At 45.3% G+C, this 23,837-nt stretch overlaps 1 protein-coding gene across 5 annotated transcripts in view; it reads right to left on the bottom strand.

The window, feature by feature from the left end:
- The window catches only part of PATZ1 (POZ/BTB and AT hook containing zinc finger 1), a 55,286-nt gene extending 36,177 nt beyond the window's left edge, over positions 1–19,109 (bottom strand). For 2 of the 5 annotated variants that reach the window (XM_082254738.1, XM_082254742.1), the window contains exons 1-2: positions 18,929–19,107; positions 14,838–16,021 (exon numbers count right to left, since the gene is read on the bottom strand). In XM_082254738.1, coding sequence (XP_082110864.1) covers positions 14,838–16,009 — 1,172 coding nt within the window. In that variant the 5' untranslated portion in view covers positions 16,010–16,021; positions 18,929–19,107. Of the gene's footprint in view, positions 1–14,837; positions 16,022–18,914 lie in introns of all 5 variants that reach the window. The other 3 variants (XM_082254741.1, XM_082254739.1, XM_082254740.1) reach the window with 3 other exon arrangements.
- Between the last annotated feature and the right edge of the window lie 4,728 nt (positions 19,110–23,837).

Below are 23,837 nucleotides of genomic sequence, written 5' to 3'. Positions count from 1 at the left end.
ATTAATCACTGGGTGTTCTTCATTTCCATTTTAGGACAGGTGGGAAGATCTTCATTTGGATCTTGGGTGCCTAATCATGGGCTTATAAATGATTTCTGAACTATATTTTATTTATGATGGATTTTTTGTATATTACCTGGTATGCTATTCACATGTTATTTTTAGAGATGCATAGCAGAAAATGGTGGTATCGGCATTTTTCTAATAAGAGAAAACAGTTGCCGATAATGGCACCGAAAACACACCTGATTTTGCAGTGATTTCACCGTGATTATACCATAATTTTTCTGTGCTTATAGTTTGTTTTCATAGGCCATGTGACTCGAAAACCTCATGAAAAACGTAACACGGGTGCGTTATTGATGCGTTCTTGCTGCGTTTTCAATACATTTCAATGGAGAAGTGGAGGAGGTGACCAAAAATGCAGCAAGCAGGATTTTTAACAGCACAACCCAAGTGCAACTGACTAGTGTGAAGACATACATAGAATTTAAAGGGAGTCACTTTTCTTGAGCTTGAGCTTTTCTTGCACCAAAGGTGCCAAAAATGTATATTCATTTAAATTCTATATATTTATTAAAAAGTCGAATATAATCCAATTATATATAAAAAAATATATATATTTTTTTAAAAACTGTAATTTTCGGGTTTTGGTTTTGAGCACCAAAACTTCCATTTGACGCACCTCTAATTTTTATTTGCATGGATTTATACAGGCACTCCTTTTCTACTGATCTGATATAAGAGATCTGACTGCCAAAACTTCCTGTTGTGACACTTTTGATATCAGCCTTATCTAATCAAACCCAAGCCAACAGTCGATTTTCTTTAGATCAATCAGCCAGCATATAATTAGATGGGCCAATACATTTGTCTGATCCCACCACTGTGCATCTAATATATCTATGTGGCTGTGGGAGGAACTACGTGATAGTCACTAACACTATAGGTAGAGGGTTTTTAGCGAATATTGGCTGTACTACATTCATAAACCTTGTAAGTAAATATAATTAAAAGTAAATACTATAAAGGAATACCCCTTTTATGATTTTGTAGTAGATTTTCACATACAGTGGGTATGGAAAGTATTCAGACCCCCTTAAATTTTTCACTCTTTGTTATATTGCAGCCATTTGCTAAAATCATTTAGGTTCATTCTTCTTCCTCATGAATGTACACATAGCACACCATACTGACAGAAAAACACAGAATTGTTGACATTGTTGCAGATTTATTAAAAAAGAAAAACTGAAATATCACATGGTCCTAAGTATTCAGACCCTTTGCTCAGTATTTAGTAGATGCCCCCTTTTGATCTAATACAGCCAGGAGTCTTTTTGGGAAAGATGCAACAAGTCTTTCACACCTGGATTTGGGGATCCTCTGCCATTCCTCCTTGCAGATCCTCTCCAGTTATGTCAGGTTGGATGGTAAACGTTGGTGGACAGCCATTTTTAGGTCTCTCCAGAGATGCTCAATTGGGTTTAAGTCAGGGCTCTGGCTGGGCCATTCAAGAACAGTCACGGAGTTGTTGTGAAGCCAATCCTTCGTTATTTTAGCTGTGTGCTTAGGGTCATTGTCTTGTTGGAAGGTAAACCTTCGGCCCAGTCTGAGGTCCAGAGCACTCTGGAGAAGGTTTTTGTCCAGGATATCCCTGTACTTGGCCGCATTCATCTTTCCCTCGATTGCAACCAGTCGTCCTGTCCCTGCAGCTGAAAAACACCCCCACAGCATGATGCTGCCACCACCATGCTTCACTGTTGGGACTGTATTGGACAGGTGATGAGCAGTGCCTGGTTTTCTCCACACATACCGCTTAGAATTAAGGCCAAAAAGTTCTATTTTGGTCTCATCAGACCAGAGAATCTTATTTCTCACCATCTTGGAGTCCTTCAGGTGTTTTTTAGCAAACTCCATGCAGGCTTTCATGTGTCTTACACTGAGGAGAGGCTTCCGTCGGGCCACACTGCCATAAAGCCCCGACTGGTGGAGGGCTGCAGTGATGGTTGACTTTCTACAACTTTCTCCCATCTCCTGACTGCATCTCTGGAGCTCAGCCACAGTGATCTTTGGGTTCTTCTTTACCTCTCTCACCAAGGCTCTTCTCCCCTGATAGCTCAGTTTGGCCGGACGGCCAGCTCTAGGAAGGGTTCTGGTCGTCCCAAACGTCTTCCATTTGAGGATTATGGAGGCCACTGTGCTCTTAGGAACCTTAAGTGCAGCAGAAATCTTTTTGTAACCTTGGCCAGATCTGTGCCTTGCCACAATTCTGTCTCTGAGCTCTTCAGGCAGTTCCTTTGACCTCATGATTCTCATTTGCTCTGACATGCATTGTGATCTGGAAGGTCTTATAAAGACAGGTGTATGGCTTTCCTAATCAAGTCCAATCAGTATAATCAAACACAGCTGGACTCAAATGAAGGTGTAGAACCATCTCAAGGATGATCAGAAGAAATGGAAAGCACCTGAGTTAAATATATGAGTGTCACAGCAAAGGGTCTGAATACTTAGGACCATGTGATATTTCAGTTTTTCTTTTTTAATAAATCTGCAACAATGTCAACAATTCTGTGTTTTTCTGTCAGTATGGGGTGCTGTGTGTACATTCATGAGGAAGAAGAATGAACTTAAATGATATTAGCAAATGGCTGCAATATAACAAAGAGTGAAAAATTTAAGGGGGTCTGAATACTTTCCGTACCCACTGTATATAAATTTGTACTCTGACTATACTTTATGTATTATTGATAGCAAAGTCATTTCTATAGAGCAGGGGTCTCCAAATTATGGCCCGGGGGCCTTATGTGGCCCTTTGCCTGCCTTTATCTGGCCCTTGGGGTACTATTCCTTCCACAGACACAAATGATGTGGCACAATTTTTCCTATTGACACCAAAGATGGGGCACTATTCCCCCCTACTGATATTAATGGGACACTATTCCTCCCACTAAAAACCAATGATAGGGCATGAATTACTCTCAGACGTTGGGGCATTTTCTACTTCACAGTCAAGCCCTAAAGCCTGAAGGACAGTAAACTGTCCCTTTGGTAGGAAAGTTTGGAGATCCCTGCTATAGAGGATACTTACAATTTTGAAAAACGTTTGTCCAAAACATTTTCTGATTTTCTGCATGGATGCCTGCCAAATGTTTTTTTGCTATTCATCTACTTAATTTAAATTATAACTAAATGCAAAACGTTTTTTTTTAAGTTTTGTATAGACTTTCGATGGATTAGAACACCTATTAGGTTGTTATTGTTGTCTGTGGCCCACTTACGGAGATTCGCCCCTCTCTAATTGTCCTGTTTTCTATTATCATTGAAAGTAAAAGAAAACCCAAAAAATGTTGGGGTGTCCCCAGAAAATTGTTAGAGGGAAAAATCTTCCAATGGGGACTCTAGTGCTGGTGACCTGGGGGGTCCCAAGGGATTCCCCTAATTTGAAGGGATTTTGCCTCATTTCCTGTTTTGGCTATGGGACAGGAAGTTAAGGTAAATCTCCCCAATGGGACATAAATGACAAAGAAAAACCTGCCAGAGGATGTAACCCTCCCTACTACTTTAGATTTTGCCTATAGTCCTACTTTAAAGCCTATCCCTTGGATAAAATGATCCTCACTCCCATCCACAGGTCTCCAAACTGTGGCCCTTTGCTAGTCCTCATCCAACCCTTGGGGCACTATTCTTCCAAATGATATGAGGTACTATTCCTCCCATTGACACCAACAATGGGTACCACCTGATTTTTCAAAGCACTACTGGAACAAAGGTCTGTTAACAAAGTTGAACTTTCTAGTAAACATATAGTTTTGACTAGAGAAACTAATGCCTAGTACACAAGGGCCGAAGGCATCAGCCGGTTCTATAAAAAACGTCCATCATTCGGCCCGTGTGTATGTCAGCCCGTCTGACAGAAGCTGTTTGGCTGGCTTCTGTCAGACGAGCATGCTGAAAAACCAAAAGCTGTTTGGGTGCTGATCAGTGCTCTTTGCCATTGGCTGAAAGCACTGATTGGAGTGTTCTGGTGGTGGTGGTGAGGGGGGGGGGGGGGGCAAGCAAAAAACACTACAAGAACCACTAAAAACAGAGTCCTAAAATAGACTGCTGCTACCCTGACTTTTGATAAACAATAAAATATGAGCAGCGCTGGTCTGCACCCTATATATTGCCTAATATTATCACTTACCAATTTACAACAAATATGTGTTAATACATAGCATAACATATTAAATGAGCAAAAACATACCATATCATAATATGCAAATGTGCAAACATCTCATATCAAAAAAGTGCTAAAATTACTGTCTGTCTGTCTGTCTTTCTGGGTAAAAGTATTGAAAATGTGCAATCCTAAAGATAGAAAGTTCCATAGTGAAATATTATTCTCAATAATTTTCTGAAAATATGTCCCAAAAGGAGACAAAATAACGCTGTTAAGAAAAAGTCCCAACATTTTCCAATATGGTGCTTCCATCCAACACTAGGGTAAAAAAACACTCCATGAGGACGTTGCATGATGAAACGCATAGGGTGGGGCAAGTACGCTGACGTCACCAAATCGTACTCACGGTTCGGGATTCGACCGGAGATGAGTGGCTAAGTGGTTGAGTGTTTTTAATCTAATGTCGGGCGGACACCTCATAGATGTGAGTGGATTCTTGTTTTAAATAAAATCCTGTGTTTACAATCTTAAATGATGGAAGCTTCCTTCTTTCTATCCTCCACATTGAGCGATAATATATTGGAGAGATGTTATTAAATGAAGCCGAGTCTGGAGTGAAGTCAGTTGCATATTGGAGCAGTTTGGCGTTTGCCTTGGTTTATAACCTGACCAGCCTGTACTTTTGGTGAGTTCAATTTAGTGAAAGTGGTGACAGATTACAACGGTTATCGCACAGTGTTTGAGAAGCACTTCTGTGGAGTCATATTTATTTGAACCCAACACCATATTGGAAGATTTTGGGACTTTTTCTTATGCGTGGAGATTACAGCGTTATTTTGTTTCCTTTTGGGACATTTCTTCAGAAAATGATTCAGATGATAATTGCACTACAGTACTTTGTATCTTTGGGATTGTTTTTTGCACATTATAAAACTTTTGCAGACTGTAATTGCACTGTAGCACTTTTTTGAGATGAGATGTATTTGAACATTATCATATGCTACAGTATGTTTTTGAACATTTATTATTTTATGATATGTATTAACACATATTTGTTGTGAATTAGTAAGTGACATTATTTATTAGGCAGTATAGGCTATAGGGAGCAAACCAGCGCTGCTCATATTATAACAGTGGCGTAGCGTGGGGGGTGCAGGGGGGGGGGGCCGCACCGGGCACAACACATCTGGGGGGGGGGGGGGAGCATCCGCAGTGTCACTCTTTCTCTCTGACTCTGACATACACAGTTCACACACTGTCTGTGGCTGCCTCCATCTTTAGGCTGGGAGATGTCCAGCGCGGCCGCCCTATGGCTGAAAAGGGCGGGTCAGGGCGGGGCTGGACTGTGCCTCACCTGTCCATTGGTGTAGGGTGGGGTGGCCTTGCAAGCCAAGCCCCGCCTATGCCGCCTCTCCTCACTGCTCAGTCAGTTTAGCAGGGAGTGAGTCAGCAGCCTGGCACTGTCACAGAGTGGGTTTTTTTTTGCATCACCTGATTAGAGCCAGAGGCTTTAATAGGCTTCAAAAAAGGGTGGACCCGGGGCGCAGAGCAGTGCGCCCCGAGCCCACCCATTGTGTGATAATAGCGAATGAAAATTCGCTATTGTCACACGGATCCTCCTCCTGGCCAATCAGGAAGCGAGTCCGAGACCCGCTTCCTGATTGTCCGAAAGGCGCACGCATGCTATTGGCCGAGGAGGAGGCGGGAGGACTCGAGGAGACGCCGCCGCTGCAGGTAAGTCTCTCTGCATTGAAGGGGGCACGGCACGCTGGTCACTGCATTGATGGGGGCATGTACGCTGGGCACTGCATTGAAAGGGGGCACGCTGGTCTCTCTGCATTGAATGGGGGTACGCTGGTCTCTCTGCATTAAATGGGGGCACGCTGGTCTCTCTGCATTGAATGGGGGCACGCTGGTCTCTCTGCATTGAATGGGGGCACGCTGGTCTCTCTGCATTGAATGGGGGCACGCTGGTCTCTCTGCATTGAAAGGGGGCACGATGGTCATTCAAACTTGTATTTAGATGCATTTTACTTTAATTACATCAGTATTTTCATAACAAACAATACATGTGCTTAGGGGGTAAGGGTTTCTTTAACTAATCTAGTGGAAGAGACTCGAGTGCTAAAATCCCACGGGTTAGGGGGCGCATATTGCTTGCTTTGCCCCGGGTGCTGACAACCCACACTACGCCACTGTATTATAACGCTTATAAATTTCCAAGACCAACCCTAAGTTGGTGTACATTGCTACATCAGTACTGTTATATACAGTGTTATATACAGTATTTTACAGCTTCTTGCACAGTGCTGTATTCCTGGCACTCTTTACCAGTTGGTAGTGAGATTCCCCCGACAGAAAGCTAAATTTAAACAGCATACAGGTTATAGTAATACAATGACTTGTCACTGGGTGGGTGGAGCCTGATGGGAAACTGAAACTAGTCCGCTTTACTATTGATTGACAGTGCACGGCAGTGGGCGAACTCCAAAGCCGCTATTGGAGCTATTATCCTGTGCGCTGTCAATCAAAAGTGAAGAGGACCTGATGGGGAACTAGTCTCTCTCTCAGTTCCCTGTCAGGCCTTGCCCATCCCAGTACAAAACTCCCTGGCCATGTGCATGTCAATGTGACAGGTACAGTGGCAGAGAAAGGTAAGGTAGGAGTGAGTTCACTATGGGTTGAGTGTCGAGTATGGACAGTGCAGACACGGGCATGGTCTGTAACAGGTACATGACTGATTCCAACTCACTATTCCCAACGAACATGTTCCTGTAGAAATAGCTTAAGCGACCACGGGATGCAACCGCATCCAATCAGAGCAAGAGAATGTCACCAGAACACCAAGGATCTCCAGAACAAGCCCAAAGCTTTATTAAGCGATCACATCGTTTCAGCAGATTGCAACGTTTCGGAGCCACACAGGACCCCTTCATCAGGCATGTGACATCAGGCATTCTCTTGCTTAGGTTGAGGTACAAGCACCAACACTTTCGGTGCTGTGCATTCCCCTGAGTATATACCGTATTTACATTCAACTATTTGTGTGTATCAGCGCTGCTCAATAAAGTGCAAATCCTTAAAAATAAGGGTCCATTCACACTAGCGCGACTTGTGAGGCGACTTGGTCGCCTCACAAGTCGCGGTCGGTCGCTCGTCATTGAATAGTACAGGACCCATTCTAATAGGAGCGACACAAGTCGCTCCGACTTAGAAAAAGGGTCCTGTACTACTTTGGGGCAACCTGGAGGCGACTTGCATTGACTTCAATTATATGAAGTCCGTGCAAGTCGCGCCAAGGTCGCGGTGCACAGCGTCGCCCCACAAAATCCTGTCGCGGCAGTGTGAATGGGCTGTAAATATGTGCAAAAAATCTAGTGACTCAAAGTGCTTACAATAAATATGTAAATTAATCTATAAATATATAAAAATATAATACATAAATAGATTATTGCATAATCTGATTTATATGTTTATAAGGAATTTGAACATTATGCACATACATTATGATTTTCACATTGAGTTATAGCACTTTTTTGAGTCACAAGATATTTATTTATATATTTATTTATTATATTTTTATATATTTATAGATTAATTTACATATTTATTGTAAGCACTTTGAGTCACTAGATTTTTTGCACATATTTATTGTTAAGGATTTGCACTTTATTAAGCAGCGCTGATACACACAAATAATTTAATCAGAAAGGCTTCTCCCTTTTATCAGCAGCAGCCATATTTATACTGATTTTTAGTCGTCTATTTATACAATTAAATTATTCCAGGAGCGAAGGCACCTATTTAAAATATATTTACATCCGTATGCCTGGGTCCTTTCATATTATTTCAGTATAGATATGGAAAAATAAAAACGTTAAGATTGTTTGTCAAAGACTGCTAAATGTGACTGTGGTAAGGATCAGACCACATTCATTAGGAATTGCAGAAAAGATATATGTTCACTATTTTTTTGTCCCACCACTGCAAATGGAAAGTGATAGAAAGCAGCCTGTAAGTGGCACGTTTTGTTGTAGTTTATAACAGGAAGTATATTTCAGCACATCTCCTTCACCGAACATATAACCCAATATAAAAGCCAGTGTTAAAAAAAAAAAAAAAAAAGTATTCCTTCCAGTTTAATACAGCTCAGTACATGTACAGGCTGATCTATTTATCCCTGATGTGATCTGTGAGAGTCAGCCTATTTCCCAGCTGCTGTAGCCTCATACACCCACACATGTTCAATGATGGCTGCAGCCCCTTCCTTTCCACAACAACCTCCTCCAGCTTTCGCTGTCCCCTTCCCTTTGCAGGGGGGAGGGAAAACGGAACATTTTCCTCTGGGGGGGTGGGGAGTCTGGCCTTGTAGTTCTTCTGGTACCCCCCCCTATATTGTTCTGGCCAATCACTAACTAGAATCCTCAATTTAGGAGGGGGTGATGGCGTGTGTGTGCAGGGGGGGGGGGCTTTCTTGGTGCAGACATTGTGAGATGGCGTCCCAGAAGTATATAACAAGAGGGGGTGTGGAAGCTGATAGCATTTCCATGTAAACAGCCATGTTGGTGACATACTTTAGAAATAAATGTCAGAAAAAGTAGGATCACAAGATGAAGAACTAGCACCTGCACAGTGTTTAAAACAATGACTGATACAAAATATTCAATTACTCCGGTAATGTAAAAGCCAATTAGACACTGCATGTAATCACTCTTCTTTTTTGTGGCTAAAAAGATTTATTTTATGCACCTAACGCACTCTGATATCTGCAGCCTCCAAGTCAGAGTAAATATTGAGTTTGGTATGTAACAGCATTTTACTTCAAGTTTGTATCTGGGAAAGAATTAGAACACCTGTCAGGTATTCACCTCTCTTGGTTACAGAGATTACCCAGCAATTAAGGCCCTTTTCACACAGCGCACCGCCCGACGGTGTCCGTTGTGCTCAGCGGGGGAATTGATCCGCCGATCCCCGCTGAGCAGGCCAGATGACAGCTCCTTCTCCGCTCTGTGTGCAGAGACGGAGCTGTCAGATCCCAGCTGAGCAGGCGGATGACAGCTCCTTCTCCGCTCTGTGTGCAGAGAGGGAGCTGTCAGATCCCCGCTGTCCCCTATGGGGAGATCAGATGAGAACGGCCCGCCTGTCCGTTCTCATCCGATCCAATCCGATCCTCCAGACAGATGGAAAATAGAGTTTCCATCCGTCCAGATTTCATGGATAGGATCGGATCGGATAGCAGCGGGTTGTCCGATCAGGTCCAAGTTGGAGCATCCAATCAGGTCCACCTGAAAAACTGACAGGAGGATCGGATCGGATTGCCTGTGTGACAGGGGCCTAAGCCCCTGTCACACGGGTGCTCTGGCACACTGATTTTGACCTGTGATTATATGGATCAAAAAGGTATCGCAATGTATCCCTATGGGTGGCCAGGTGTGGATGTGTGCCCACCTACTGTATATTCACCCACACTGGGGTCCATTCAGTTTAGCCTGACCTAGCAGAGAAAGTTTGCATCCAGGTTTTTGCTGAGCTGACTAGATGTGGGGGGACATGAGCAGATGTACGTCAACTTATGTCCAACCACCCATATTACATATGTACTAGTGGTTCACCGAAATTTCGGCAACCAAAATTTTCGGATGAAAATGGGCCTGAGCCATGTATGGCCAGCTTTAGGGCTCTTTCACACGGGCGGTCCTAACAGATCCGCCTGTCAGTTTTTTAGGCGGAGCTGATCGGATGCCCCATTCAGCCCTATGGAGCAGCGGATGTCAGCGGAGACATGTCCGCTGACACCCGCTGCCATCCGCATCCGATCCTGTCCGTGAAATCCCGACGAATGGAAACCCTATTTTACATCCGTCCTGGGGATCGGATCGGATGGGATCAGATGAGAGCGGACAGGCGGTCCGCTCTCATCCAATTGCCCATAGAGAGCAGCGGGGGCTGTGACACCTCCTTCTCTGCGCTGCAAGCGGAGACGGAGCTGTCATCCGCCGGCTCAGCGGGGATCGCGGATCGATCCCCACTGAGCAGCACGGATCTGCCTACGGAGGCGGACTGTGTGAAAGAGCCCTTACTGTCACAGTCACAGTGATTGTTTACCAAACAGGAAGTGAGAGTTAGGCCTCATGCACACAGGGCGTTTGAAAAAAACGAGCTGCAAAGCCAGTTCTGACGCCAGGAAAAAGAAGCTGTAAAAACATATCTCTATTGGAGCCCCCAACAGCAGCAAAAACCTGACAGGGTGCTAATCCTTCCACAATTTAAATATACCTCCAAAGATATGCAGAAGCTTGCTCTATTGCCATTTAAACCCATATGCACCTAAATTACACTGAACAGAGGATATTTTGCATTTCAGACCTGGTTTATTACCTGGTCAAAGTGTCAACAGAATATTGCTACCTAGTCAAAACTCAGAAGACAAAAACTTCACAAAATGTAAAAAGTAATCTGAAGTAGTGAGAAAATACACTATATTGTCAAAAAGTATTGGAACACCTACCTTTACAAGTACATGAACTATAATAGCATCCCAGTCTAAAGCCCCGTACACACGCACCGATTGTCGGCCGAACGATCGGCCTTCTTTTGTCCGGTGCTGTCCTGTCGGTTGAAAAGTGCAAAAGACTGCACACGAATTTTGTCGGCCAACAACAGCCGACTGCAGAAGTGATGTCATGTGATGGTTAACTTTCCCTGTCTTTTTTCTTTTCTGAGCATGCCCAGTCTTGCTCATCTGCTGTCTGTCGGCCGAATTCTGTACTGACTGGCGAACAATCGGCCGTTCTGGTGTTGGCCAACAAAAATTTTAAAGCCTGCACACCAGATTCTGTTCGGCCGAAAATTCGCAGTCGGTTGTCGGAAGCATCATACTAACAAGCCGACAATCGGCCGATCGGACGTTGGCCGAATATTTACGGCCGACAATCGCTACGTGTGTACGGGCCTTTAGTCCGTAGGGTTAAATATTGAGTTGGCCCACCTTTTGCACCTATAACAGCTTCAACTCTTCTAGGAAGGCTGTCCAAAAGGTTTAGGAATGTGTCTATGGGAATGTTTAACCATTCTTCCCGAAGCGCATTTGTGAGGTCAGACACTGATGTTGAACGAGAAGGCCTGGCTTGAAGTCCCTGCTTTAATTCATCCTAAAGGTGTTCTATCGGGTTGAGGTCAGGACTCTGTGCAGGCCAGTCAAGTTCCTCCACCCCAAACTCGCTCATCCATGTCTTTATGGACCTTGCTTTGTGCACTGGTCCAAATCATTTGGTGGAGGGGGGATTATGGTGTGGGGCTGTTTTTCAAGGTTTGGGCTTGGCCCCTTAAGCTGGATACACACTATAAGATTTTCTGAAGACTTTTTCCTTCAGATTTACCTTTTCTATGTAGTGCAAGGGCCTGCCAGATTGCATACAAATTGAAAGTGTTTAGGTTTGACCTCATATTATATGGTTTTGGTAAATCTAAAGGAAAAAGTCTTCAGAAAATCTTATAGTGTGTATGGCCCATTAGTTCCAGTGAAGGGAGCTCTTAAAGACATTGATGAGCAAGTTTGGGGTGAAGGAACTTGACTGATCTGCACAGTGTCCTGACATTAACCTCATAGAACACCTTCAGGATGAACTAGAGCAGAGACTGCGAGCCAAGCCTTCTCGTCCAACATCAGTGCCTGACGGCACAAATGTGCTTCTGGAAGAATGGTCACACATTCCCATAGACACACTCCTAAACCTTGTGGACAGCCTTCCCAGAAGAGTTGAAGCTGTTATAGCTGCAAAGGGTGGACCAACTCAATATTTAACCCGACGGACTAATACTGGGATGCCAACAAGGTTCATGTGCATGTAAAGGCAGGTGTCCCAATACTTTTGGTAATATAGTCTATATAGAATTTTTTTAGCCCTCCTGTTCCAATGAGCGCCTTCCTCTCATTTCCCGTCCTTATGCCTCAGCGACAAAAAGTGAGGGGAAATCTGTCCAATGAAGTGGCAAACAGCAATAAAAACATGCCAAACAAACAAACAAAAAATTAAAAAAAAAAAAACATGCCAAACTTCTTCAGTCTGTTTGAAGCTAAAAGAAATTGGCTGGGTTTGGTTTTAAAGAAGGACTCCACCCAAGCTGTTACTGTTGTTCAAGTTCCTGTGGGAAGACCCCCCCTCTATGGTTATGACAGGCTGAGCCTCTGCACTGAGCTTTTAGTATATATTCCTAAGGAGAATCCACTAGGAGGGCTGCAAGGTATGATATATGAATTATAATGGAGACTTCATAGGCAAATATAGAAAATTTAAAAACAATAAAAAGGTAACACTAAGCTCTTATCACCATGTCACAGCTAAGTCAGAGGTTAGGGCACACCTCTGGACTGGTTCGTATGACAATGGCAGAGTGATCGTGTGCCTACCCTCCTCCAAATAAGATAAATCTGTTTAAAGTGGAACATGACAGCATATTTTACTATTTAAAGTCACAGAATACAAAAAAACGTTGCTGAGCTTGTGATCATTACACTACATCAGTGTTACCGGCAGAGATGTATAGTAACTAAGTAGAACTACTTCACTACTGTACTTAAGTACCGAAAGGCGGTATCTGTACTTTCCTAGAGTAGAATTTTTTTCTCCTACTTCCACTTTTACTTCACTACATTTTTCAATGATTTCAATACTTCTACTCCGATATTTTTTTTTGTGCTGCATAGTTACTCGTTACTATTATAAAAATGACCACTGCCAGAACAGTAGATGGCAGGTTTCATGAAGTTCAAAACATGTGTATTATCAGCGCATACGAAAATAAAAGCTACTGTATGTATAAATAAAAGCTGCATTTGAAATAATAAAAAACAATATGATGTTCAAACTTTTGACTTCTTTCTTTAATAACTACATAACACAGTACTTGTACTTTTACTTTCAGTACTTGAGTAGCAAAATTTAAAAAAAAAAACTACTTGCAATACTTAAGTACAAAAAATGTTGAATACTTTACTACTTCTACTCAAGTCACTTTTTGATCGAGCACTTGTACTTTTACTCAAGTATGGGTTTTGAGTACTTTATACAACTCTGGTTACCGGTAAAAGATCCTCACAGCTTAGAACTAACAGGATTACAGTTTCCTACTGACTGCCACAATGAGATGTACAAACTCAATAAGGTGCTTGTACAATATGATAAAAAAAAAAACATGAATTCTCCTGTCTGACCTCAGCCCAAAAGGACTTCTTGGTTTGGCTAGATCTCACCCTAAATATTTAACAACAGAATGAGGAAATGTAGACTGCCTTTTATCAATTGGTCTCTTTTGTTTACCACTGCAAAAAAATGAACATTTCCACAGAAATAAAAAGCAATCAAAAATAGAGGAAAGGCATCTCTTTTACACTGATCCAACACTCAAATGTGAGCATGAAGTTAGAGTAGTAGCTTGCCCAAGACTCCATTCACATTTCAGCGACTCCAAAGTCACACGATTTCCAGCACGACCTTGGGGCGCCACTTTGAGTACAACTTTGATCCAACTTTATACTTTCTGGATCAAAGTTGCATAAAAGTAGTGCAGGCACTTTTTCAAAGTTGAACGGGTGCCTATGAAAAGAATGGGCTACGACTTGTCATGCAGCTTTGATGTCCAAAGTCGCATGACAAAAGTCGCACAAGTGTGAATGGAGCCTTAAGGTATATTTATGTAAACATCTGAGTACTGCTCAACTACAAATCTAGCATCAGGCCTGATTTTGTGCTAAAACCAATGCATTTTCCAGTTGCTTAGAGTATAACTTTTTGGATAGAGTAGAGAGGTATAAGAACCACTGTCAGTGCCGGTTCACACTTCTGCGATGCGGGAACGCTGCGAATATGCAGCGTGTTCCCGCATCGCATTCGCACATCTGGCAGTTCACACTGCCATATGCGATACGCAGGGGGTGTAAATTAAAAGTTAACGACATCCCCAGTTGCGATCGCATATCGCAGTGCGATCTGCAAGTTCGCACAGAATCGGATCGCACAAGTGTGAACCACTGTGCGATCCGATTCTGATGCGGCTCAAAAAATGCCTCATGTGCGAGTTTGCTGCGGATGCGCTGCAAATTCAGCCATACAAAGTGTATGGCTGAACTCGCATCCGCACAGGAGATCGCATGTAATTTAGGAGCAGTGCGCTCCGAATTACATGCGATCTCGCAAACCGCAATAATGTGAACCGGCACTAAGGCTTTTAATGCAGTTTGTTTTCCTGTTAAGCTCACCATACACTCTGTTATTTTTTTTCCTTCATCCGTGGACTAAACATAAAAAAACAAACCGGTTTCTCAATCCACTCCAAGGAGGAATATCCCACCCCTGGAAGTTTTTCCAACATTTCCCTTCAATAATTGACAGTTATCACTGAGTGGTCACCAGATCAGAAATAGAGGAAAAAAATTCCCAATGGGGACAACTAGTTCTGGTGACTGCCAGAAATTTCCTTCACTTTGGAGAGATTTCCTCTCACTCCCTGTTGTGGCTATGGATAGAAAGTGAAGGGAAATCTCCCCAATGGGTCACAGATGGCAAAAGAAACCCTGACGTGTTATAACCATCCCTTACTCTATGCAAAGTAAAAAGTAAAGTAAAGTTCTCCTTTTAGAAACAGAAAGTATTTGTTCTTATGTTCGCTTACTCACCTAGAAAATCCCTTTCCACAGCTTTGGCAAATATAGGGCTTTCCCACTGAACCGTCATGTGAGCGAACATGGTAGGACATTCTGTCTTTTCTTTTAAACCTTAGTCCACATACAGGACAAGAATATGGTTTTTCTCCAGAGTGAGATAGCTTGTGCCTGTTCAGGTGGTACACATCCCGGAAGATCTTTCCACACAAATCACAAGCCACCTGTTTCCTTGCTCGATTCCTCTTTCGAGGGGTTGCTTGTTCGTCTTGTGATAACCCATTCTCCCCTATTCGAGGTGCTTGAAGGTCAGCGTATCCCAACTGTAGACTTGTGACTCCATGCTGTGCTTCATGCTGGCGGAGTCGCAAAGGATCTGTGAAGACTTTATCACAAAGCCCACAAGGAAGTACTGCTCCGTCACGTAAGCCTCCGACGGCACCAAAGAGGACAGAGTCTAATACACTTGGCTTTCTTGGCCTTCCACGGCCACGTTTGCTTCCAAGTCCTTGCATTCCCACCTGGTATTGCGAGGGCAAAATTTGAGATGATCCCCCAAGTGCTATAAGAGAAGCCTGGCTTGGCACAGCTGGCCCAGGCCGTACAGCGTCCTCCTCTTCATCCCCTATTGACCCTGCAATACCTGACCCACTCATCACAGAACCATTTGTCATGTCCAAAGGAAAGCCAAGCTCAGTAGCTCCTGATCGAAATAGCATGAGTTCTGGCCTTGTAGGAGGCACCAAAATTTGTACATTAGATTGCTTGATTACCTCCTGGCATATGTCAATCACTGAGCGCATCAGCAAGAACTTAGCGGCTGTCATTAGCTCTGGGAAACTCTCCAGTCTAATAATAATACGAGCTGTGTAGGCAAAGTCTAAAATGTCCCCGAAAACCTTGGAGCTGATGGTGTGCATCTCAAGCTCACGTGGAGTTGGACCTTCTGCTTCTCCAAGCACCGACTCAAAATACTGACTGCAGGCAGCCAAAACCGCACGATGGGCTGGAAAGCTGTCCTCGCCCACCCGGAGAACCACATCGCAGAAGCGACCTCCACTCTTGCGTTGCTGGTTGAGTTGATTGAGAACATCTGAGCTGTGCTGGCTCACTTGATAGGTGTAGTACGATGGTCCGCATCCCTCCGCCAAACGCTCCATGCTGGTGGGATGATGACTCAGGGGCATGCAATGCTAGACCTAAAGAAGGCAGCAGACACCAACATCACATCAACAACTTTGCATATAAGCACATATAATGTAAGTGTACCTGGCCATACACCTTCAAATGTTCAAATGAAAATTCAGAAAAATAGTTCATCAGAGCATTTACTATGGTCTTAGCAACAGAAAAATTTAGTTTGATTGTCATGGCAATGTTTTGAATTCTTTGTTTTAGTTTGGGATCCACAAGCGCATTACAATAGGTATGATTATTCCTGAATGAAACCATATTCAAGGTAAGGGCTCTGACCAACCTGCATTCATCTCTGAAGATCTGAGGTGAATAAATATTCAGGTGCAGCTAAAGTCATTCAGGGGATAGTACTGCCACCTCCAGAATGCTTTTTTTTAAAAGAAGCAAGCAGAGTTTTTGAATGGTAATAATGCACCGCAACCATGGGCCTAATGTTTGGCTTATGGTTGCTGTACAGCCCTATTCTCTTGAAAAGTTGGGTTCAGTGGCAGTACTGCGGAACAGGGTAATTTTTCTATGCCATGAAGCTAAGCATCGCAGCCACAGGATGTGTAACTCCATCTGGCTGCCTTTGCTCAACCGCCTATTCTCATCGGCCCCAAACTGCAAAGTTAAACTAAGCACTAGAGTTTTGTTACTTTGAAAAATATGCATCCTTCTCTTTTGAGTTTTCTTGTCCCTATGGTCCCAAATAAAGGCCGAATTTCCAAAATGTATTTTTTCCAAATACTAAAATTCCAAAATGTAATTTTTTGGAACTAATCCTTATTGGTGTATGCTTTCACAGTGGCGTGTCTACAGCCATAGCAAAAATAGTGGGGCTCTGGAGGATCAGGTCTGGACAAGGAGGATCCCTGTTTTTCCTGCTGCCTGTTATTGTAGCCATTTTAATAGGGTTAAGAGACCTGGGGGCACGGGGGGGGGGGGGGGGTCTACTTGAGACCAGGAGGGTCCCTGTTTGTCCTGTCGCTGGCTGCCCATAGTGTAGTCATTTTAGTGGGGCTATGGGACTTGGGGGAAAAGGAGGGTCCAATCTGGACCAGGAGGGTCTCTGTTTGTCCTGTGGCTGGCTGGACATATAGTAGTTATTTTAGTGGGGCTATGGGGCCTGGGAGCACAGGGGGGGTCTGCTCGGGACCAGGAGGGTCCCTGTTTGACATATCACTGGCTCCCCATATTGTAGTCATTTTAATGGGGCTATGGGGGGCTGGGGGCACAGGGGGGTCTGGTCAGGACCAGGAGGGTCCTAGTTTGTCTTGTCGCTTGCTGGCCATATTGTAGTCATTTTATTGGGGCTACGGGGCCTGGGGGGACAGGGTGGTCTGGTTGAGACCAGGAGGGTCCCTGTTTGACCTATTACTGGCTCCCCATATTGTAGTAATTTCAATGGGGCTACGGGCCTGGGGACATAGGGGGGGTCTGATCGGGATCAGGAGGGTCCAAGTTTGTCCTGTCGCTGGCTGCCCATAGTATAGTCATTTTAGTGGGTCTATGGGACCTGGGGAAAAGGGGGGAGGGGTCCAATCTGGACCAGGAGGGTCCCTGTTTGACCTATCATTGGCTCCTCATATTCAGGTCATTTTAATAGGGTTATGGGGGCTGGGGGCACAGGGGGGTTTGTTTGGGACCAGGAGGGTCCCAATTTGTCCTGTCGCTGGCTGCCCATAGTGTAGTCATTTTAGTTGGGGTATGAGACCTGGGGGAAAAGGGGGGTCCAATCTGGACCAGGAGGGTCTCTGTTTGTCCTGTTGCTGGCTGGCCATATTGTAGTTATTTTAGTAGGATTATGGGGGCCTTGGAGCACGGTGGGGTGGGGGGGGGGGGGAATCTGCCCGAGGACCAGGAGGGTCCCTGTTTGACTTATCACTGGCTCCCAATATTTTGGTCAATTTTAATAGGGCTAAGGGGCCTGGGGGCACAGGGGGGTCTGGTTGGGACCAGGAGGGTCCCAGTTTGTCCTGTTGCTGGCTGCTCATGTTGTAGTCATTATAATTGGTCTAAAGGGCCTGGGAGCACAGGGGGGCTCCTGTTTGTCCTGTCCCTGTCTGGCCATATTGTAGTAACTTTGGGGGGGCTATGGGGCCTGGGGGAACAGGGGTGTCCGGTCAGAACCAGCAGGGCCCCTGTTTGTCCTGTCCATGGCTGGCTATATTGTAGTAACTTTGGGGGAGCTATGGGGCCTGGGGGAACAGGGGTGCCCGGTCAGAACCAGGAGGGCCCCTGTTTGTCCTGTCCCTGGCTGGCCATATTCTAATAACTTTGAGGGGCTACGGGGCCTAAGGGAACAGGGGGGTCCGTTTAGAACCAGGAGGGCCCCAGTTTGTCCTGTCCCTGGCTGGCCATAGTGTAGTAACTTTGGGGGGGCTATGGGTCCTGGGGGAACAGGGGTGTCTGGTCAGAACCAGGAGGGCCCCTATTTGCCCATATTGTAGTCATTTTACGGCAGGCACCTTAGATATATTCTGTATACAGAACAACGTGGGGTCTACCTTGTTCTTTCAAACTTGCTGAACTGCATATGTATAAGCTAGTTAGTGCCCCAGGGGTTCTGTATAAATTCCACCCCCCCATACTGAGAAGAATGAGATAAGCTTGCACCTTGGGCTCCCGAGGTATTTTCTGTAAAGTGTATATATAGATATATATCCCTGACTGGGTGGAGTTGTAGATTGAAGTGCAGTGAGGTGGTGGTGGTGACCCCACACAGCAGCTAGCCTAGTGGTAATGTGTGTGTTTAGGAATGAATGTGAGGGAAGAGTTGTAGGGGAGGGGAGGGGAGCCCAGAGGATGATGGGAGGGTCCAGTGGTCCGCAGCATAAAAGGCCGACAGCAGTGCTGGATAGGGGATAACAAGGGGGATCCCTACTGCACATTAGGGGTTCAGGGTGATGTCACCTGGGTGCGCGTACCCGCCTGGCTCCTCCCCTCCGCCTCTCGCGGGTGCGCGCTCTTCCGGAGCCCCGGTGGTGCGGGTTGTCGGTGCCGTGTCCGTCCTCTGCTCAGCCTCTCTTCCCCCCCCGAAAATGAAACCCCCCCCACCGGACTCCGAGACCCCCCCACTCCAGAATGTGGGGCAGCTCTGACCGGATTCTCCGCAGCCTCTTTGTGTCTGATGCCCCCCCGGGCTGAGAATCTGTGTCCGCCCCCCGGTCCCCCCTCCCTGTGAGCACTCCCCCCGCCCCTGTAAGCAGACTGGGAGACCCCGCACATGCCGACCCCCCCCCTCCATACACTCTCCCCCTCCCGGAATAATATGCATACACAGTGTGGCTACAGGCTAATCAGCAGCTACAATCTTCTGTCATTTATACCCCCCCCCCCCCATATATTTCCTGTGCCGGGGTCACCCCCTCCACCCTCACAGTACACACACTGTATACAACTAGCCACATATCACAGCAAGTGCAACACTAGGAACCATCTCTTCCTACTGGGGGGGGGGGGGCAGTCATGTGTGAGCAGAACAGGGGACACACTATATACAGGGACGTGGCACACACTATATATAGGGGGGACACACTATATACAGGGACATATCACACACTATATACAGGGGGGGCACACTATATACAGGGACATATCACACACTATATACAGGGGGGGCACACTATATACATGGGACAGAGGACACACTATATACAGGGACATGGCACACACTATATACAGGGACATGGCACACACTATATACATGGGACAGAGGACACACTATATACAGGGACATGGCACACACTATATACAGGGGGGACACACTGTATACATGGGACAGAGGACACACTATATACGGGGACATGGCACACACTATATATAGGGGGGGCACACTATATACATGGGACAGAGGACACACTATATACAGGGACATGGCACACACTATATATATGGGGGACACACTATATACATGGGACAGAGGACACACTATATACAGGGACATGGCACACACTATATATAGGGGGGACACACTATATACATGGGACAGAGGACACACTATATACGGGGACATGGCACACACTATATACAGGGGGGACACACTATATACATGGGACAGAGGACACACTATATACAGGGGGGACACACTATATACATGGGACAGAGGACATACTATATACAGGGACATGGCACACACTATATATAGGGGGGACGCACTATATACAGGGACAGGGGACACACTATATACAGGGGGGGACACACTATATACATGGGACAGAGGACACACTATATACAGGGACATGGCACACACTATATACAGGGGGGACGCACTATATACATGGGACAGAGGACACACTATATACAGGGACATGGCACACACTATATACAGGGACATGGCACACACTATATACATGGGACAGAGGACACACTATATACAGGGACATGGCACACACTATATATAGGGGGGACACACTATATACATGGGACAGAGGAAACACTATATACAGGGACATGGCACACTATATATAGGGGGGACATACTATATACATGGGACAGAGGACACACTATATACGGGGACATGGCACACACTATATATAGGGCGGACACACTATATACAGGGACATATCACACACTATATACAGGGGGGACACACTATATACATGGGACAGAGGACACACTATATACGGGGACATGCCACACTATATACAGGGACATATCACACACTATATACAGGGGGGACACACTATATACATGGGACAGAGGACACACTATATACGGGGACATGGCACACACTATATACAGGGGGGACGCACTATATAAATGGGACAGAGGACACACTATATACAGGGACATGGCACACACTATATACAGGGGGGACACACTATATACATGGGACAGAGGACACACTATATACGGGGACATGGCACACACTATATACAGGGGGGACACACTATATACATGGGACAGAGGACACACTATATACGGGGACATGCCACACTATATACAGGGACATATCACACACTATATACAGGGGGGACACACTATATACATGGGACAGAGGACACACTATATACGGGGACATGGCACACACTATATACAGGGGGGACGCACTATATAAATGGGACAGAGGACACACTATATACAGGGACATGGCACACACTATATACAGGGGGGACACACTATATACATGGGACAGAGGACACACTATATACGGGGACATGGCACACACTATATACAGGGGGGACACACTATATACATGGGACAGCGGACACACTATATACGGGGACATGGCACACACTATATACAGGGGGGACACACTATATACATGGGACAGAGGACACACTATATATGGGGACATGCCACACACTATATACAGGGGGGACACACTATATACATGGGACAGAGGACACACTATATACAGGGACATGGCACACACTATATATAGGGGGACGCACTATATACATGGGACAGAGGACACACTATATACAGGGACATGGCACACACTATATATAGGGGGGATGCACTATATACAGGGACATGGCACACACTATATACATGGGAAAGAGGACACACTATTTACAGGGGACACATTGTAAACAGGGACAGGACACACTATATACAGGGACATGGCACACACTATATACAGGGGGGACACACTAAACAGGGACAGGGGACACAATGTATACAGGGAGAGGGCACACTATATACATGGCACACACTGTATACAGGGGACGCACACTATATACACAGCACACTATATACAGGGGGGACTATATACAGGGGACACAATGTATACAGGGAAAAGGCACACCATTTATAAGGGGGGGGGGACACTATATTCATGACACAACTGTATACAGGGGACACACTATATACACGGCACACTATATACAGGGAGGACACATTATTTACACTGCTCAAAAAAAATTAAAGGAACACTTTTTAATCAGAGTATAGCATCAAGTCAATTAAACTCCTGGGATATTGATCTGGTCAGTTAAGTAGCAGAGGGGGTTGTTAATCAGTTTCAGCTGCTTTGGTGTTAATGAAATTAACAACAGGTGCACTAGATGGGCAACAATGAGACAACCTCCAAAACGGGAATGGTTTTAAAGGTGGAGGCCACTGACATTTTTTCCCCCTACTAATCTTTTCTGACTGCTTTTCACTAGCTTTGCATTTGGCTAGGGTCAGTGTCACTACTGGTAGCATGAAGCGATACCTGGACCCTATAGAGGTTGCACAGGCAGTCCAACTTCCCAGGATGGCACATCAATACGTGCTATTGCCAGTAGGTTTGCTGTCTCTACCAGCACAGTCTCAAGAGCATGGAGGAGATTCCAGGAGACAGGCAGTTACTCTAGGAAAGCTGAACAGGGCCGTAGAAGGTCCTTAACCCATCAGCAGGACCGATATCTGCACCTTTGTGCAAGGAGGAACAGGATGAGGACTGCCAGAGCCCAACAAAATGACCTCCAGCAGGCCTCTGGTGTGAATGTCTCTGGCCAAATATTCAGAAACAGACTTCATGAGGGTGGCCTGAGGGTCCGACGTCCTCTAGTGAGCCCTGTGCTCACTGCCCGGCACTGTGGAGCTCAATTGGCATTTGCCATTGAACACCAGAATTGGCAGGTCCAACACTGGCGCCCTGTGCTTTTCACAGATGGGAGCAGGTTCACCCTGAGCACATGTGACAGACGTGAAAGGGTCTGGAGAAGCCGTGGAGAATGTTATGCTGTCTGTAACATCATTTAGCATGCCCGGTTTGGTGGTGGGTCAGCAATGGTCTGGGCCTACAGGCTAGATGATGGCACCCTGACTGACATTAGGTATCGGGATGAAATCCTTGGATCCATTGTCAGACCCTTCGCTGTTGCAGTGGGTCTATGGTTCCTCCTGGTGCACAGCAATGCCCGGCCTCATGTGGTGTGAGTATGCCGCCAGTTTCTGGGGGATGAAGGAATTGATAGCATTGAATGGCCCCCACGCTCGCCTGACATAAATTCAATAGAACGCCTCTGGGACTTTATGTTTTGGTCCATTCGACGCCACCAGGTTGCACTTCATTCTAGCAATATGGTTACATTTAATGAAGGTTCAATATTTAGCAACTCACATGGTTGATGATTAAAAGAGGCACATCTAAGTATGCAGGCATCCGGGGTAAAGCTGTCCACATAGACCAGGGATCCTCAAACTATGGCCCTCCAGCTGTTGTGGAACTACACACCCCATGAGGCTTTGTAAAACTCTGACATTCACAGACATGACTAGGCATGATGGGAATTGTAGTTCCTGAACAACTAGAGGGCCATAGTTTGAAGACCCCTGACATAGACCATCCTCCGCACTGCCGACTCTCACTGCCTTCAGTCTGCATTCCTGACCGGGAAGACTAGCTTGCAGTAGAGCGATCTGAAAGCGAGGCTAGAAGCGCTCGTGGCGCCTAGCATGGAAGGGATGAAGTCAATGGCGGTGGAGATGCAGAGGGTGGTCTATGTGGACAGCTCTACCCCGGATGCCTGCATACTTAGATGTGCCTGTTTTAATCATTCATCAACTATGTGAGTTGCTATATGTTTTACCTTCATTAAATGTAACCATATTGCTACACTTATGGTCGGAATACACGATAAGAATATCGGACGAAAATTTCCGTTCAGCGAGCGATCGGCCAATATTCTACTTGTTAATGTCCAGCCATCAATGAGCGATATCGATATTGTGAACGAAAAAATCCAAGTTAGACTTACCGGTAACTTGTTTTCCAATAATCTTTCAGGACAGCACCTTAGAGAGATGGCTCCTCCCTCTCCTCATTAGGAAACACCCCATCCACCAGATTTTAAAAGGAGGCTTCTCCCACCATTCATCAGTTTGTAGAAGAGTACCTCC

The sequence above is a fragment of the Pelophylax lessonae genome, assembly GCF_965119305.1.
Source record: "Pelophylax lessonae genome assembly, chromosome: 1".
Classification (NCBI taxonomy): Eukaryota; Metazoa; Chordata; class Amphibia; order Anura; family Ranidae; genus Pelophylax; species Pelophylax lessonae.
This window is presented reverse-complemented; position numbering and strand designations above follow the sequence as displayed.